The sequence below is a fragment of the Silurus meridionalis genome, chromosome 4 (genome assembly GCF_014805685.1).
Source record: "Silurus meridionalis isolate SWU-2019-XX chromosome 4, ASM1480568v1, whole genome shotgun sequence".
NCBI lineage: Eukaryota > Metazoa > Chordata > Actinopteri > Siluriformes > Siluridae > Silurus > Silurus meridionalis.
The window spans coordinates 14213041-14230063 of NC_060887.1; the positions used below are offsets into that span (position 1 = coordinate 14213041).

At 39.8% G+C, this 17023-nt stretch overlaps 1 protein-coding gene across 1 annotated transcript in view; it reads right to left on the reverse strand.

The window, feature by feature from the left end:
* Positions 1-16709, reverse strand: part of adamtsl4 (ADAMTS-like 4) — a 43479-nt gene extending 26770 nt beyond the window's left edge. Inside the window, exons 1-5 of the mRNA XM_046847882.1 lie at positions 16438-16709; positions 14137-14206; positions 9612-10143; positions 9090-9522; positions 2022-2124 (exon numbers count right to left, since the gene is read on the reverse strand). Coding sequence (XP_046703838.1) covers positions 2022-2124; positions 9090-9522; positions 9612-10143; positions 14137-14194 — 1126 coding nt within the window. The 5' untranslated portion in view covers positions 14195-14206; positions 16438-16709. The remainder of the gene's footprint in view (positions 1-2021; positions 2125-9089; positions 9523-9611; positions 10144-14136; positions 14207-16437) is intronic.
* Positions 16710-17023: the final 314 nt, after the last annotated feature.

Here is a 17023-nt window from a genome sequence, read left to right on the forward strand (position 1 = left end):
AAGCTTTTTATCATGTTCAATTTTTTTTTATTTGAGTTGAGTTAGTTTTGTTGAGATTATTTATAAGCAGTTGCATCATGTTAAAATTCTGTGAAATGTTTCTATTAATCCCACAATAATTATCCCATAATGAAATCCATTAAGCTAAAATATTTACATAAGTGTATGCCGATTGGAAAAGCTAAAACAACAGACTTGTTACACAGGCCAGCATTTTTTTTTTTTTGCTATAGACTCTCCTTCAATACTTTTTCAGTTTTTGGTTCCGTTCACGGATATACTGTGTTGGGTCTGCCACCTGACAACCAAATCTCAATATGTTACATTTCAAATAACATAAATTAACAATATATTAGTTTTCCATCATAAAATAAGCTTAAACATGAAAACTTCAGGTGAATCTTCAATGGCACATAACTATGGCTGCCACAGATACTACATCTTGGATGTCACTGGAGATTTCAGACCCTCTGCTACTGGTATGTTGTGGCCTGGCATCTACATGAGAAAAAGTGTTAAAAAAGCTGCAAGTTACCCCCTGAATCCTAGGCCTGGTGAGAGACGAGCCATCTTAAAATTGTGAGTACGAGTGAGAAAAGTGAAGAAAATGGACAGGAAGGGCCATCTTCTACAGAAGACTTGGCATGAGCATGGGTACAGCACAGCATGGGTGCCACCAAACTGCAGCATGGTGCCAAGCCTGCCAAGCCAGTTTTCCTCCAAGCGGCTTGGAGGAAAACTGAGTCTGGTATCCGGACAGAATAGAAGTGCTTGACGTGGAAAGTTGAAGAGAAAACCAAAGACAACCCGAAGTGCCAACTTCTTTGATGAGGTTCTACTGTTATTTGACATGAAACAAAAGCTGACTGTTCTCACAAAGCACATTCAAAAGGCTTTGTACTAAAAGAAACACAGGGCTAGTGGTGCTATTCTTTTGAAGTCTTATGTTTATAGCATCAAAATGCTACAGGTCTATTGATATAAAATCGAAAGAAATGCTCTTAGCCAGTGGACAGAAGACTGTAGTGAACCAGCTTGTACTTTTATTATCTGTAATGTAAATAGTGGTGAGTCACTGCTGGAAAGCACCTCATGTACAGACCCCCAAAAAAACAAGTCCACCAGATTTTTTATACTTGATCCTGAAGCACAATACATTTAATAGCTCTTAATTATGTTATAACTGTTATAAACAGTCATTCATCAGCAGTCTCTATTCAGTTTCTCTCTTGATGTTTATGACCAGAAAAAACCCCCAGCAGGTCATGTTACTAAAAAACATGTAAACAAACTTAAACTCCTCTGTCCTCGGGAATGAAGCCCAAAAAACAGATTGCCCTTTACAAAGCACTGGACACATGAGTGGAAGGATGGACAGATGGATGGATGGATGGATGGATGGATGGATAAATGTAGTAATATATGAAAAAGTGTATAAATAGGTAAATAAATTAATGGATGGAGAAACACCTGTTGGCTAAATGATAAAACCAATAGATGGATGGATGACTGACTGACTGACTGACTGATTGAATGGTAGGAAAGGTAGGTAGATAAATAGATAAAGAAATGAATAGCTGTTCAGATGGTTTGAAGATCTACAGATGAAAAGATAAGTTGTTTAATAGATAAACAAACAAAGTGATTAATGTATGCATGAAAAAAAAAAGTTGCAGTAGAAAGATGTTTTTGTATATATATATATATATGATCTGTTGAGTGAAAAAACTACATAAGAAAGGAACTAGATGTAGAAACAAAACAAAAATTTGAGACATAGTATGTAAATTCAGTTCATTACTAAATTCTAATTAGTCTATCTATGCTTGTTTTCTATTTTTCTTCATGTGACAGTCCTGGCCTCCGTGTGTGTGTGTGTGTGTGTGTGTGTGTGTGTGTGTGTGTGTGTGTGTGTGTCCTTATAATTCTGAAATTCTTTCTTCTTTATTCAGCTTCTCTGTTTCTCGTTGTCTCTGTCTTATCCTCTATCTGTCTATCTGTCTCTTTGTTTTCGGTCTCACCTTCAGTAAAAGGCTCCCAGTCATAAATGCGACCCGTGAACTCTTTGCTGTTGAACATGGCACACTGTTCAGCTCGTGGGTCCACCTGGGAACTGGAACATGCCTGCAGAAAGAAAATTGTGGAATGAGTGATTAGAGAAGTGCATCAGTTTATTATTACTCAACCACAATTCTGAATTCTAACCATGGCTCTGGCAATTAGCACGGCTTGAACATTTTCCTCTGCAGGAACGTTATTTGGGAATAAGATGTCTGAAAGCTGATCTAAAGATTAAATTAACATACATGGACATATGCACTGCTAGAAATGTTGCATGGCTATCCTGATCTAAACAGAGAGAGGAAGAAAGAAAAAAGAGAGCGAGAAGCAAGAAATTTTGAGTGTGTGAGAGAGAGAGAGAGAGAGAGAGAGAGAGAGAGAGAGAGAGAAAGAAAGAGCAGGGAGTGAGGTTGGAGAGGAAAAATTCAATAACAAGGCACAGAAGTGAGTGATAAAATACAGTAGGAGGGGGAAAATGAGGTGAAAGAAAAACAGAGGGGCAAAAGAGAAACAGATACACAGACAGAGAGAGGGGGTAGAGACAGAGAGCGAGAGAGAAACAGACAGTCGGACCAAGAGGTTTCGATACAGTATGCTGCACTGCATAAGTGATGCTTTAGTCACCATATGGAAGTAATCTAAACCTTGGAAATACACACTCTAAATTTCTTGCAGGAGACAGACTGAGAACGTGAGAGAGAGAGAGAGAGAGAGAGAGAGAGAGAGAGAGAGAGAGAGAGAGAGAGAGATTGATAGAGTACGAGTGACAGGTGGAAGAGAGACTAAGGTTTGAGTCAAAAGTTCAAAAAAAGCAAGAAAGAGCCAAGAATGTGAAATATAGCAGATGAATAAAGGAATGTTTCAGAATGGAAAGAACACACACACACACACACACACACACACACACACACACACACACACACACATACACACTCACACAAAACTCAGACAGACAGGAAGACATCTCAAAGGACTCATAGATAAATACAGACATAATAAAAAAGTCACCTATTAAATCCAGTGATTAACTGGCGAGGGTGAGGGTGATACAGTGGATGTATGAGCTCATGATAGTTTAATGCAAATTAAATGCTAATTTCTGATAGAAACATAAAATATGATTTGTGTGTGTGTGTGTGCTAAATGCTCTTCATGGCTGCGTCTCAAGCCACATACCACTGTAATACATGTGGTAAGCCAAATATGGTGATTGCGGGGTCTTATTATTTTGCACACTCTTTTCTACAGTAGGGTGCGGTTTGGGATGACATGGAAAGACTATGAACTACACACACCTACACACATATAGAAACTAACCAAAAACCAACCACCCCAACCCCACACACAATCTTCTGTTTAGCATGCAGGTGCTGTGGGCAAGCTTAATGTCTAGCAGTGTCGGTTACAGTGAAGTTTCTTCCTGTGGCTGCATCCCAAACACATTAACACACTTCACAGTGAATGCTCTGACTAAATAAAACATTTTTACATTACAGCACAGTGAAATTATTTCCACACATATCCCAGTGATGTTAGGGAACTGGGGTCAAAGCGCAGGGTCATTTAGGATACAGCTTCCCTATAGCACACACGGTTAAGGCTCATCTTTCTCAAGGATTCAAGCGTGGCAGCTTAACGATACTATTGCTTGAACCCCCGACCTTCCGATTAGTCATCCAGATCCTTAACCGCTGAGCTACCATTTCCCATAAATACATCAAAGCTTAACATGTTTAGGCCAGATAGTGCATGTACAAAGTTTTGCAACAATTTTTGCTCTCTAGCTATTAACAATTACAACTATGTTATTTGATTTAGTACTTTTAGTAATTTAGTAATACTACACGGCCTGTGACATGACCACACACCATGTTGTCATGGTAACTTTGGTTTAAGGTAAGAATTAAGAATATAGTGGGATTTAGTCTGGAGCACAAACATATGCTATGTTTTTAGGTTAGCCACTGGGAACTCATCACATTTTATTCTCAAATCTTTATATTATAATTCATTAAGGGGTGCCATTAATTATGTCTGTTAGGTAATTTTGTTTGCTAAATAGATATTAACACTGACTGCTTTGACACCTGCTGCTAATACACACCTGCTGTGAACGGAAGACACACACACACACACACATACCCACAAACAACTCAATCAAGTCTCATTATCCAAAAGAGTCTTAACTCAGTGTGTGAGCTGGGTGTAGGGTTCTCTCTCACCCCCCAGCACACACACACGCACGCACACATACACAGGATTAGATGTCCATAGAGGATGAATATGCTGGGAACTTGTGCTGACAAAAAAAAACCAGCTGTCACACACACACACACACACACACACACACACACACACACACACACACACACACACACACATACACACACGCCACTATCAGCAGTGGGTCACTTACAGTGTATGCTAAGCTGAAATATTTACAGTGATCACTAACTGCTTCTCCCACATGAACAAAAACACAGCTGATTCCACTACAAGTATATGATATACTTGATAATAACTGTGTGTGTTTGTGTGTGTGTGTCTGCATGTGTGTAGTTCATTGTGTGTGTGTGTATGGGGCTTCTGTGGATTTTGTGTCTGCTCACAAATTCTTTTGCACCTCTGGAGGGAGTGATATCTGGTGTGTGTGTGTGTGTGTGTGTGTGTGTGTGTGTGTGTGTGTGTGTGTGTGTGTATGCATGTGTGCTTTAATAACTATAGAAATCTGAGCAGCTGCTTTCAAACTTATGCAGCTGGAAAGTACAATTCAGAGAGATATGAGTGACATAAAATGATGCACAGACACACAGACACGCACACACGCACAGAGCATTCCCGTGAGAGGATTCTCGGGAAGATTCTGACTCAGCAGTGTTTCCATGGAGAGAGAAAACAGGATAGACACAGGTGATAGACAGCTGTCTCAGCTGGTATGCTTCTTCATTTCCTGTCCGAAGACTCAGCCGCTACAGGCTGTGTCCCAAATGTTAATGTTAAGTGTTCTTTACTGGAATTTATTGTGTGGTTTGAAACAGTGTATACATACTAATTTAAAGGAGCAGTAAGTAAATAGGATGCAGAATTCTAAACAATATTGAGAACTACACCTTTTAACCATGTCCCTTCACACACACCACTTCATGCCTATGCCATAAATCTTCATCCCTTACCTCTTTATCTCTTCACTTCCCACAACTTCATCCCACACCCTCTTATCCCACACCCCTTCATCCTTTCATCCCACACTAGTTATCCCACACCACTTCATATTTTCATCCCACACTCTGTTATCCCACACCTCTTCATCCTTTCATCCCACACAGTCATCCCACACCCCTTCATCCTTTCATCCCACACCTCTTCATCCTTTCATCCCATGGTTATCTCTAACCCCTTCATCCTTTTATCCCACAGTTATCACACACCCCTTCATCCTTTCATCCCACACAGTTATTCCACACCACTTCACCCTTTTATCCCACAGTTATCTCGCGCCCCTTCATCCTCCTTTGTCCCAAAATGTCATCCCTTTATCCCATTCCACAATCTCTTATTCCACACATTTTCTTCATTTATTTTCTTATAAAACTTTATTACTTTATATCAAACACTCTTATCCCACACATCTTAAGCCAACAATGTACATCCTCTCTTTTCTTTATCCCACAACCCTTACCCCACTTCCCTTTATCCCACACAACTTCATCTCAATTTCCAACCTGCCTAACTTTCTAACTAAATTTTGGCATATGAATATCCATTTCATTTCACGACTTTGTTTTAAATGATAAGGTATTTGCCCTCTGATTGCCCACTTTGGATGATTTTTGGTAGAAACGTGTGGTTGATCACAGGTTTGTTAATATTTACTCAGTAACTATGGAGGAAAAGGAATGAGGCATAAACAGTGAGAGAGATAGTGCTGTAACACATCTCTCTCACCTCCTCTCTCTCTCTCTCTGTTGCTCTCATTTCCTCCTTTGCTCTGTTTTTCTGAAACTCCTGAAGTGTGTGTGTGCGCAAAAACAGTGCCCTCTTTCATTGCGATATAACTTAGGTGCGTCATTTCTGCTGCTGCTTTCATTCTTTTTCTTAGTCTTGGTTCCTCCTTCTCTCTTTCTTTCACATGGAAACACACAAACATACACACACAAACAGAGGAAGTGAATCTCAGCCATACATTGGTGAAATGGATGATTCATCCATCATGCGATCACACACTTTTGCCAGAAGTGGTTAAGAGAACAGCTTCCTGAATATGTGTGTGTGTGTGTGTGTGTGTGTGTGTGTAAGTTTCCTTTATTTCCACTCACACCCTTTTTAAAATAGTGCAACTGTGACACACACACACACACACACACACACACACACACACACACACACACACACACCACAAACACAGCTATGGGTAACCTCATGTCATTTTAACAATGCCTTTTATGGGGTTATTTACAAGAGCTATAATAATGCCAATTTTAGTGTTCAACTGCCATAATTTCTGAACCATAAATAACTGAATAAATGAGCAGCTAAATATAATAAGATAAATGTGACGCATAGTAAAAAAAACACAGAAAATAGACCCATTCCAATTCAAGTCATGTATAAATGATTACACGAATAACATTCGTGCCTTAAGTTGTCAGAACTGAACCGGGAAATTGATATCAAACAGAATGGGTTTTACAGAAAAGAGCTATGGATTGAAAACATGAAAAAAAAAAAAACCACAAAACCACAAAATGTGCTCGGAGGAGAAATGTCCAAGTCGGGCTTCCATTCAGTCTGAGAATACGATGACCTGAACACTACCTTACAGACCTGTCTCTGTTTCACATCCTGCATCCTTCATTAATAAAAATCATATCTAGGAAACGTGGATGGTCTGGCTTCCATTCACCACGAAGGAGTGAGCAGGGAATAATGTATAAAAACTAAGTTGTGGATAGCAGACCAGAGATGCAATGATTATTAACAGACAGATAAGCAGACAGACAGATATAAAGACAGATAGGTATATAAGAAAACAAATAGACAGACAGAGAGATAGACAGACCAACATACAGGCATATACACAAGCAGACAAAGAGATAGAGGCTTCCATGGATCACAATTGTTTGTCCAGCACATCCCACAGATCTGGGGAATTTGGAGGCTACGCACACACACACACACACACACACACACACACACACATACACACACACACAGATGCCCATGTGCCCATCATAGATGTTTTTGGTGGTAGACAGGAGCATGGGAACTCTGGGAACTCTCTACAACCACACTGCCCAACACACAGAAGACTGTGATGCACTGCAAATTCTGAATCCTTTTTATCATAGAATTCTTTTGAACCTTTCCAGCATCAATGCTATCTGCACTGTGCTACAGCAGCTCTTTTGTAGGATTGGACCATTCATACTAGCTCTCACACACCACCCCAGCCTTCAACTCACACGCATCAATGAGCCTCATTGCCAATGATTCTATCAACTGGTCACTGGTTCTCCGAAGCCGATTACCTTTAGTAGGTTCTAAGAACTGTACTCTAGAAAACACCACACATGATAAACATGATCAAATTTGACAACTAGCTGTTTAAAAAATTAGCCTACCCAGCATAACTTTATGGCCACCCGCCTAATATTGTATTGGTCCCTCTTCTGCTGCCAAAACAGTCCTGACCCTTTAAACATTAACAGCATTCTTCTTCAGAAATTTAAGCTATAGTCTTCACTCAACACGTGAATTAATGTGCTTTTACCCTGTTTCTGGTTCACCTCTCTTCCTTCCTTGGACAACCTTAAATAGATACTGACCAATGCAGAACAGGATCACCCCACAGGAGCTGCAGTTTTGGAGATGCTCTGACCCAGCCATCTGACCATCACAATTTGGCCCTTGTAAACTCGTGCAAATCATTCCACTTGCCAATTTTTCCATCAACACATTAACTTTGAGGACAAAATGTTCACTTGCTGCCTAATATATCCCACCCACTAACAGGGGCCATGTTGAAGAGATATATTCAATGTTTTTCACTCACTGGTCATAATGCTATAATGTCATAATCTTATACCTGATCAGTGTAGATAGGAAGACAGAACGGTGACCATAAAGAGAAAAGACAGAGAAATATAAAGACAGAATGATTTATACACATACAGACAATCTGAGAGAGAGATACAGATAGCATAGGCATTCATGCTCTCAGACCTTTCATTTCTTTTTCAATAATGTCCAAATACTGTAGCCACTTTGTGTATATAAGTATGTGTGTGCGTTGCTGCACCCTGCCAACAATCTCTGAAGTATGAAATGCTGCCTCGCTCCAATGTAAGACGTGTCTGAAGCTCTTCCAGCTTGGAGCACACAGGGTGGTACTGCAGTAGTAGATGAGGCTCCAGCCGTCTGAGCACACTCCCAATAGCACTAACTTGTTCCAGCACTTCCAAACACTTCGGCCAATTCATCTTTTTTCTCAATACATTTAAATCTTAGTGCACTTCAGAATTTTGGAGCCTATTGTACGAGGTGCTTTGCTCCAGACCGCAGGAAGTGGATATGCTAAAGGATACATGGGAGAAAGTCCACAATTTTTGGACAAATAAATAAAGCAGAGGCACGTGAGAAATCTGAATTTCCTTTAATCTGCTTAGACAGAGTTTCAACAAACTCATAGCTTTTCTTCTAATTCAGGCCCCTTCTTACTTCCCCAAACTGCAGAAATGTCATAATGAGTGTTCAGCGTTACCAACATGCACTCATTAATGTATTTTCAAGTGCTATTATCTATGATAAATGCAAGAGTTTTCTAATCTAATCTAAAAGCAGCACAGAAATGTCGGTTTATTTTTCCAATATAGAAACCCCAATAACTTAAATTCACAAAAAAAATAAAAATAAATAAAGCAATTACTAAAACTTTGCGTGGAACGTTAGTTACTATAACACTTAGAAATGTATTTGATGGTTTTTGTCCAAAATGCAATTTGTACCTCTGGAAATATTTTGGCTCTTACCTCCACAGTGCACTTCCGAAACTCTCTGTCTTTCCCAGAACACCTATAGTGCTGTACAGGAACAACAGGGGGTGGAACGTAAGGTGGTTGGGCATAGGGTTGCGTGTCTGAAAGTGGGTGTGGCCTGTGGAGAGGTGACGAGTAGGGGGAGTATGAGGCTTGAGGAGGTGCACGCCTAGTGATAGATCTCTGTCTCGGTCGCTCCTTTGGCTGTGTATCTCCTTTGGCTGTCTCCTTTGGCTGTGTATCTCTTCGGTCATTGTTATCTTCTCGTTGGCTCTCTGCTTCCTGTATAGCTGCAGGTCTTTTGACTTGCAGTAGTTCTGTGGTTGCATTTCCATGGAGACGGGCATATCGCGTGCGCCGGTTTTGGCGGTGAAGTGGGAGTGAGTATGGGACCCTGCCGTAACCAAACTGACCAGGGCGGATTGATCTGTGGGGAAGAAAGGGATAGAGAGAGTTATGTCAGAAATAAAAAGAGAAAGAAAGAACAAAAGAAATAGTTAACCCAGTTACACTCACCTCCTCACAGATGCTGGATCTCTGTTGTTCGAGACTGATCTCCTACTCCCACCTACTCCAACTCTTCCAGTCCCTTCACTGGCTGGCCGTCTGGATCCTCTTCCAGACTGACCATATAAAGGCAAGGATGAAGAAGATGGTGAACGGTAAATTGAAATGGGCTGGTGACTGGTCGATATGGCATCTGGTCGGTAAAAAGAAGGCACATGATTGGGCAGCTCCTGTCCTAGCCCTTCAGGGGTATCTCGATATAGAGGTAGTCCAGGACTCTGATTAGCTGAGTAAATTCTGTCATTGCCAGGATAAGAGGAAGGGTAATAAGGCATGTGAGGGGGAAGTAAGGGGTTGTGACTTGATACACCTGGCGGCAGGTAACTCGGCCCATTCCAAGTTTGGGGTGGTTGCACGCATTGTCTGCGCCGCTCAGTGACACCCATACCACAGCTCTGAGAACATTCTGCCCAATCACTCCATGCGCCCCATACACCTTCTAGCCACACCGCTTCTGTCTGTCGAGGTGGCGACCAATCACCTGTAACAAACAGGGAGAGAGAGAGCAGGTAAACAATGTGAAAGGAACACTTCATATTCTGATAACATCTGTCTGTTTTCTGTTATCTCAAAAAGAAACAATGCCTTGGGCAATTAGAACCTGTAGTGTGCACAACAGTAGGTAATGAACAGCTGTAAGTAGCGATTGAGTAATGCAGTGGAATGTGCTGGAACTTGCCTCCTATCAGGTGTGGCACTGTCCTTGCTCGGAAACACATCCACAAAAATAACATTTCCAGCTCGTTTGTTTGTTTTTTCACTACCGTGTGGCATGTCTTTCCTGTAGCGTTGACTCTTTAGCACTCTATTCTCCTGTTGCCCCAGGCATCCCCACTGATTTGGAAAATTACCCTCATGCTTCTGCTTTACATTTGGACACACATGACCCAAATTCTATATCTATAGATAGATAGATATATATTAGTTATGTTCAAGTTAACCTACTATAGAACTTGTGCTGCAGAAGACTTATCTTCTTAACTTTAGCTTAGGAGCTTAATCCAAGGAATTTTAGCTCAAGGCTACAGTTTCTGGTACTTTTATTGCAGTCTCTGTTTCTAGCCTTCTGATAGTGGTTCCAGAGCTGCTGCATAAACTATTCCTAAAACATAGAGCCAGTTTTCAATCAGCAATATTTGTTCAGTTCTGGAACCAAATTGCTTTAGGTCTGGAAACAAGAACGAGTGATAATAGTTTGAGTAAATCTGATGCCTTGAAAGAAAAGCTGTTTTTATTCAGTTGTTTGCCTGAGACCTTCTTTCAGAGGAACCTAAAAACATTAACTTTAATGTATTAAATGCCAGAAAATTTCAAACCACAACCTCAAGAATATATATCCAGACATTTCACCAACAAACATTACTTTAGGATAATTAACAAAGGAACAAAGACATTTAAGACTAGAAACTCCAACCCGAAAATGATACTATTTTGTAATTATCAATTTTCTTGGCATAATCTAGGAACAGTAACACAGACATTTTAGATTTTAATGCAGGATTTTAAGCCCAGAAACTGATTTAAGGATGTGCAGTCCAGGAGTTTTCACCCAGGAACCTAAGCCAAGAGACTTTAGTCAAGAAACTTTGGACCAGCTTCATGCTCAAAATTAATTCCCAAAAGCAATAAACCATGAATCTTTCTTCTTGAGCATAATTGTGTGTTGTATTCAAATGCTGAAATAATCGACTATGGACTGTGATAAAATGTTCCTAAAGACAAAACTAAAACCTATTAAACCCTTCACAGTTGTTGCTTTCACACAGGAGGATACACCTAGAAATGATGACAAAATAGTTCAGCTCTTATGAAAAGTTCTTTAGTTCCCTGAACAAACACCACTGTGTTAGTGAAGAAGGCACCGTTTGTGATCTAATGTGGTTTGTATTAGTGTGCTACATAATTCTCCAGTGTAGGAAACAGGGGTATGTGTTTATATATAGTAATATATTTTTTAAACAGGATCTTTTAGAGAACCTGAGCTGAGTTCCATGGTCGACATGGGGACACACTTTCTTAGGCAGCAAATGGACTGCCACAGCTGTAGGACTCAAAAAAATGAATTTATTTTATGGGTTATTTAATAATGCATAAAAATGGTAGGAGAGTTTTTCAGTTTAGTGAGAGCCAAAAAAACTGGAATCATAAGACAAATGTTTCCAATCAGGATGAAAATTCTGTGCTACACACAGAGACAGAAAGTATATATTAATAAAAAAATTTAAAAAAGATATAGAGAGAGAGGAGAGAATAAATGAACTAAACCTATTTGAAAGCAATGTGTGCCAAAACAAGAAAAAATTATTTTTTCTTTTCTTTTTTTTCTTTTTCTTTTTTTACCATTTATGTCAATGAAATGTTCAAAATAAATTTTGGGTTACTAATTCAAAAGCTGTTAAGATTTTTACATTGTCAAATTAGTTTGAATCATTTTAAAAACACACTTAATTAAAGACAGATATATATATATATATATATATATATATATATATATATATATATATATATATATATATATATATATATAATCACAAAAGAACAGAAGACCCAAAAATATTAAATAGGATAATTAATACAAGATCTAAACTGAAACTGTATCCCTTTAAACTAGCTTAAACGGGAAAAAAGGCATGTTCAAAGGTTCAACAATTTGTCAGAACCCTGACCCTTAAGAGGTCACCACAGCTAAAACTTTCAGGGCACTGCTTAAAGTTGTAAATTCCATGAAGGCAGTTTTGAAGTTCAGGTTATGAACAGAGCAAAGGGAAAGAGACAGACAAGAGACAGTGTGTGTGTGTGTGTGTGTGTGTGTGTGTGTGTGTGTGTGTGTGTGTGTGTGTGTGTGTGTGTGTGTGTGTGTGTGTGTGTGAGAGAGAGAGAGAGAGAGAGAGAGAGAGTTTGTATGTGTGATGATTACTAAATTCACCACAGCAGTGATGCAAGTGATTTACAGTAGGTTACAGAGATTTACATTGAGCAGAGGATTATGTGTGTATGTGTGCCTTTCTGTAACACCTATTATAAAAATTAGAATTTCCTGAGCCACATAATGGATGACAGAGAAGCCACAGACACACACACACAGACACACACAACAAAAACTCTTACTGAGTCACACACAGATTTCACCCATTCCTTCTGCAAACAATAACAGGCATGCACTTGCGCTCCAGGATAAATACACCTACACACACATATACACACACACACACACACACACACACACTCACACACACACACACACACAGACAGGATGAAATCACGCCATTGGTCTAAATGTCAAAATAACGGAAAGGACCGTTTAGATTCGCTATTTCAGGGGGCAGTAACATTGTGTGTTTGCGTGTGTTCTTAGTGAACTCAGCCTTTAAAAGGAATGCAACACTTATAGACTTCATTCATAAAAGCCTTGAGACAAATCCACATACAGACATAAAATCCACAGCTTCATAATAACTCCCTACTACATGCCAGGACCTACACAAGGTTAATTAATAACATATTTTATAATCGAATGGAGCGATAAAAACTGCTCAGGCTAGGTAGGTACACTATATAGTATATAGACAGAGGTTTGTGAAAACCTGACCATAAGATTTGAATGAGCTTTTCAAACATTCCTTTTTACATTTGTTGTTATATTAACCTCCACTTTTCTAGGAATATGTTCCAGAGTGTGCTTGTAGGATTTGTGCTCAGTCAGCCACAAAAGCATTAGTAAATCAGGTACTGATGTAGTTAAGGACGCCCGGGATGCACTTAGCATTCCAATTCATCCCAAAGGCGTTTTCTAGGGTTGAGGTCAGAGCTCTATAGCAGGCCACTCAAGCTCTTTCACTCCAACCCATGTAAACCACATCATGTGGAAGCTAGTTTTGTGCAGATATTCATACTGGAACAGGTTTGGGTCTCCCAGTTTAAGTAAGGGTTAAATGTAATGCTAATGTACTACATCCATAGACAACCTATACAATTGTGTGCGTCTAACTTTGTGATAAAAGTTTGAGGATAAAACCATATTTGGCTGAAAAAAGTCAGGTGTGCCAATACTTTTGTTCATATAGTTTATATTTAACATTCAGACTGAACAGCAATAAAACAAAACCAGTATAAAACATTTAATAAAATTCAGCTTTTGAGACACAGCCGAAACACAGACACATATTCATGGTTAAATTACATTTTGAGTCTTGATCTGATTTATCTGATCCCAAACCACATGGTTTAAGAATTTTTTAATTGACACTAGTTACAATCAGATTTATCTGATCCCAAACCACATGGTTTTAGATTTTTTTAATTGACACTAGTTACAATCAGTACTCCAAGTAAGAATAAAAGTGCATTTATAACACAGCCTGGTATTCTTTAGTGCATTGAAGTCAATTGAAATCACTAGAGTGAATCATCAGTAAACAGCAAACAGAAAAAAGTTTCTAAGTTATCGACTTTTTCTATAATCATCATCACTTACTGTTTTGTTGGCCTTTTCGATGGCGCTCACACACACTGCGCTCAGCACTGTGCTCCATAACACACACCACCTGCACAAAGATAAGCAACACACACTGAGACACAGTGAAAAAAACAAAACACAAATAACAGCAGTTTGACTGTTGACTGTCGACATATTTACTTTACAAAAGAGCTCATCAAATAAATAAAAATAAATGTTTTATTTTTATAATTAGGTCCAAATTTTGAACAATTAAAAATGCCATAAAGTGTTACATCCTGCACATGGGACAATTTCATGAACTTGATTTTGTATCTTGCAGCTTCATTTGTGGCTTCACAAGTGTCTGAGCCTGATATAAATAAATACAATGATAAATAAGAAAATGCACTGAATCATATCCTACAAGGGGTGTGGAAGCCTTTTAGTTAATATTTGCAAAAATATTCATAGACCTTATATTTAGATCAGTGCTTACCAACTTCTTATTAATGTTCATATCATCATATTAGACTTTATTTATTTTTTGTATTTTTTAATTTTTTTATGAAATGTCTTTTTTTACATCCAATGGTCTCACAATTTGTCAAACTAAAGCCCTTAAGAGGTCAGCACAGCTAGAACAGTCATGGTACTGGTTAAAGTTTTAAGTTTCCATGGCAAAAATATTGAAGTTTAGGTATGACCAGAGTAAAAGAAAGAAGACGAGAGAGACAGTCTGAGAAAAAAAAGAGAGAAAGAGAGAGAGAGAGACACAGAAAGAGCATGATGATTGTGTTTTTATGTTACAGAGGATTACATTTGAATATATTCATCTTCATTGCCTATCTAAATTTGTCAGGTTCAAAAAAAGAGTGCTTGTGTTTAAAAGTGATGGATGTGACTTCAATAGCTCAGAAATACTGCAAAAACATGTGCATAACCCAATTCTGAGGACCATGAACTTTCCCACCATTTACCACATTTTAGACATAACACACAGCTAAACCTATTTTTTCGCCTGAGACACAGCAATACACTTTATGATACACTTTTATTCCTTCTCTAAACTATTACTCCTTCACATGTTCTAATGCAGACATGGACATGTGTATTCCTAACACACAAAAAGCAATCCTATTTTGTCTCCAAAACTTGTCACACAAGAACAGAACCTCCAGTGTATGTGTCCATTCTTATGACCAATCACAGTAATTGTGTTTACAAAGTAGCACACATGCTTCTTGTTATTGGTCCAACACACACACACACACACACACACACACGCGCGCGAATACAATAAAACACTCTAAGCCACGTTATCTGAAAGGCTTGTTAATTAGCTAATGAGCTGTAGTGTGTGTGCTTCAGCGAGAGTGTTTATTGATCTAATTGTCAATCTATCTGATTTGAAAAGTCTTATCATAAAGACACACACGCACAGCCGCTGTTGGCCACACACACACACACACACACACACACACACACAGATTTAGCGCGATAATCACTTCTGACTCAGTGTTTGTATGTGTGTGTGTGTGTGTGTGTGTGTGTGTGTGTGTGTGTGTGTGTGTGGCCAACAGCGGCTGTACTAGGTCAATAATAATAGTGTAAAGCGACAGTATTTCATTCTGAGTGCTACCACAAACCATACACACACACACACACACACACACACACACACACACACACACACACACACACATTTTGGATGATCACGTCTATCAGTCTTGTCTCCACTTCTGTAACTTTGATGGGGAAATGTGGTGTGTGTGTATGTGTGTGTGTGTGTCCATTAGTGGTCATGTTCTTGGTCAATAATGACAGTTTACTACATTCCGCGTGCTGCCACAAACCCATCTCTCTCTCTCTCTCACACACACACACACACACACACACGCACAGACAAACGTCCATGCTTCACTCGCGAGCCTCGGTGCAGCTCAGCGCGAGCCTGTAATTACCGCGGAAACCGGCGAGCCCCTCGCGCGAGCCTCAAGTCAACACTCTCCCCCTTTTCCAACCCTCGTAAAAAAACGGAGCACAAAGCGTCTCAGTGGGACAGTACCAGCGCGCGCGCGTTTTTTTTCTTCCCCTCTCCGTTTTCCATTTCGTGCGCCAGCGATCCCGTTAAAGAGCAGCTGATAGCGGAGAGAGCGCGAGAGCGTGGGTTTAGAAAGCAACAACTTAACCGGAAACAAGTTGAACAGATATCAAAGGCAGAAAATAAAGACAGGTTTACAAACAACAAAAAGTTAATAAAAGTGTTTTTAAAAAGCAGATAGAAATGTGCACGAGTTTAATGCTCCTGATCATTAACACCACTGTAGCAAAACTTACCTGCACGTGGACCCTGTCCTCATTTCTGCCTCTCGCGCTCTATTCTTTGAACTTCGGCGCGTGCGTCCACATTAAAGCCCCGCGACTCTGCGAGCGACTTTTTCCGAAGTGGCTCACCAACTTCTCTTTCTCCCTCCTTCTCTCTCTCTCTCTCTCTCTCTCTCTCTCTCTCTCTCTCTCCCTTTCTCCCCTCTCTCTGTCGCCTTCCTCTGTCAACTGACAGCCTGCACCCTCACTCTCTCTCTCTCGCCCTCTCTCCCACTCTCTCTCTCTCACACACACACACACACACACACACACACACACACACACACACAAACACCTCTCTCTCTCTCTCTCTCTCTCTCTCTCTCTCTCTCTTTCTTACTCTCTCTCCCTCTCTCTCTCTCTCTCTCTCACTCTCTCTCATTCTCTCCTTTCTCCCCTCTCTCTGTCGCCTTCCTCTGTCAACACACAGCCTGCAATTTCTCTCTCTCTCTCTCTCTCTCTCTCTTTCTCTCATTCTCCCCGGACTAGGGGCGTGCTGTTTTTACTTTTTGTCCTTGTGAAAATCCGATGTGACGTTGGACAGTTCAAAGGGGTGTTC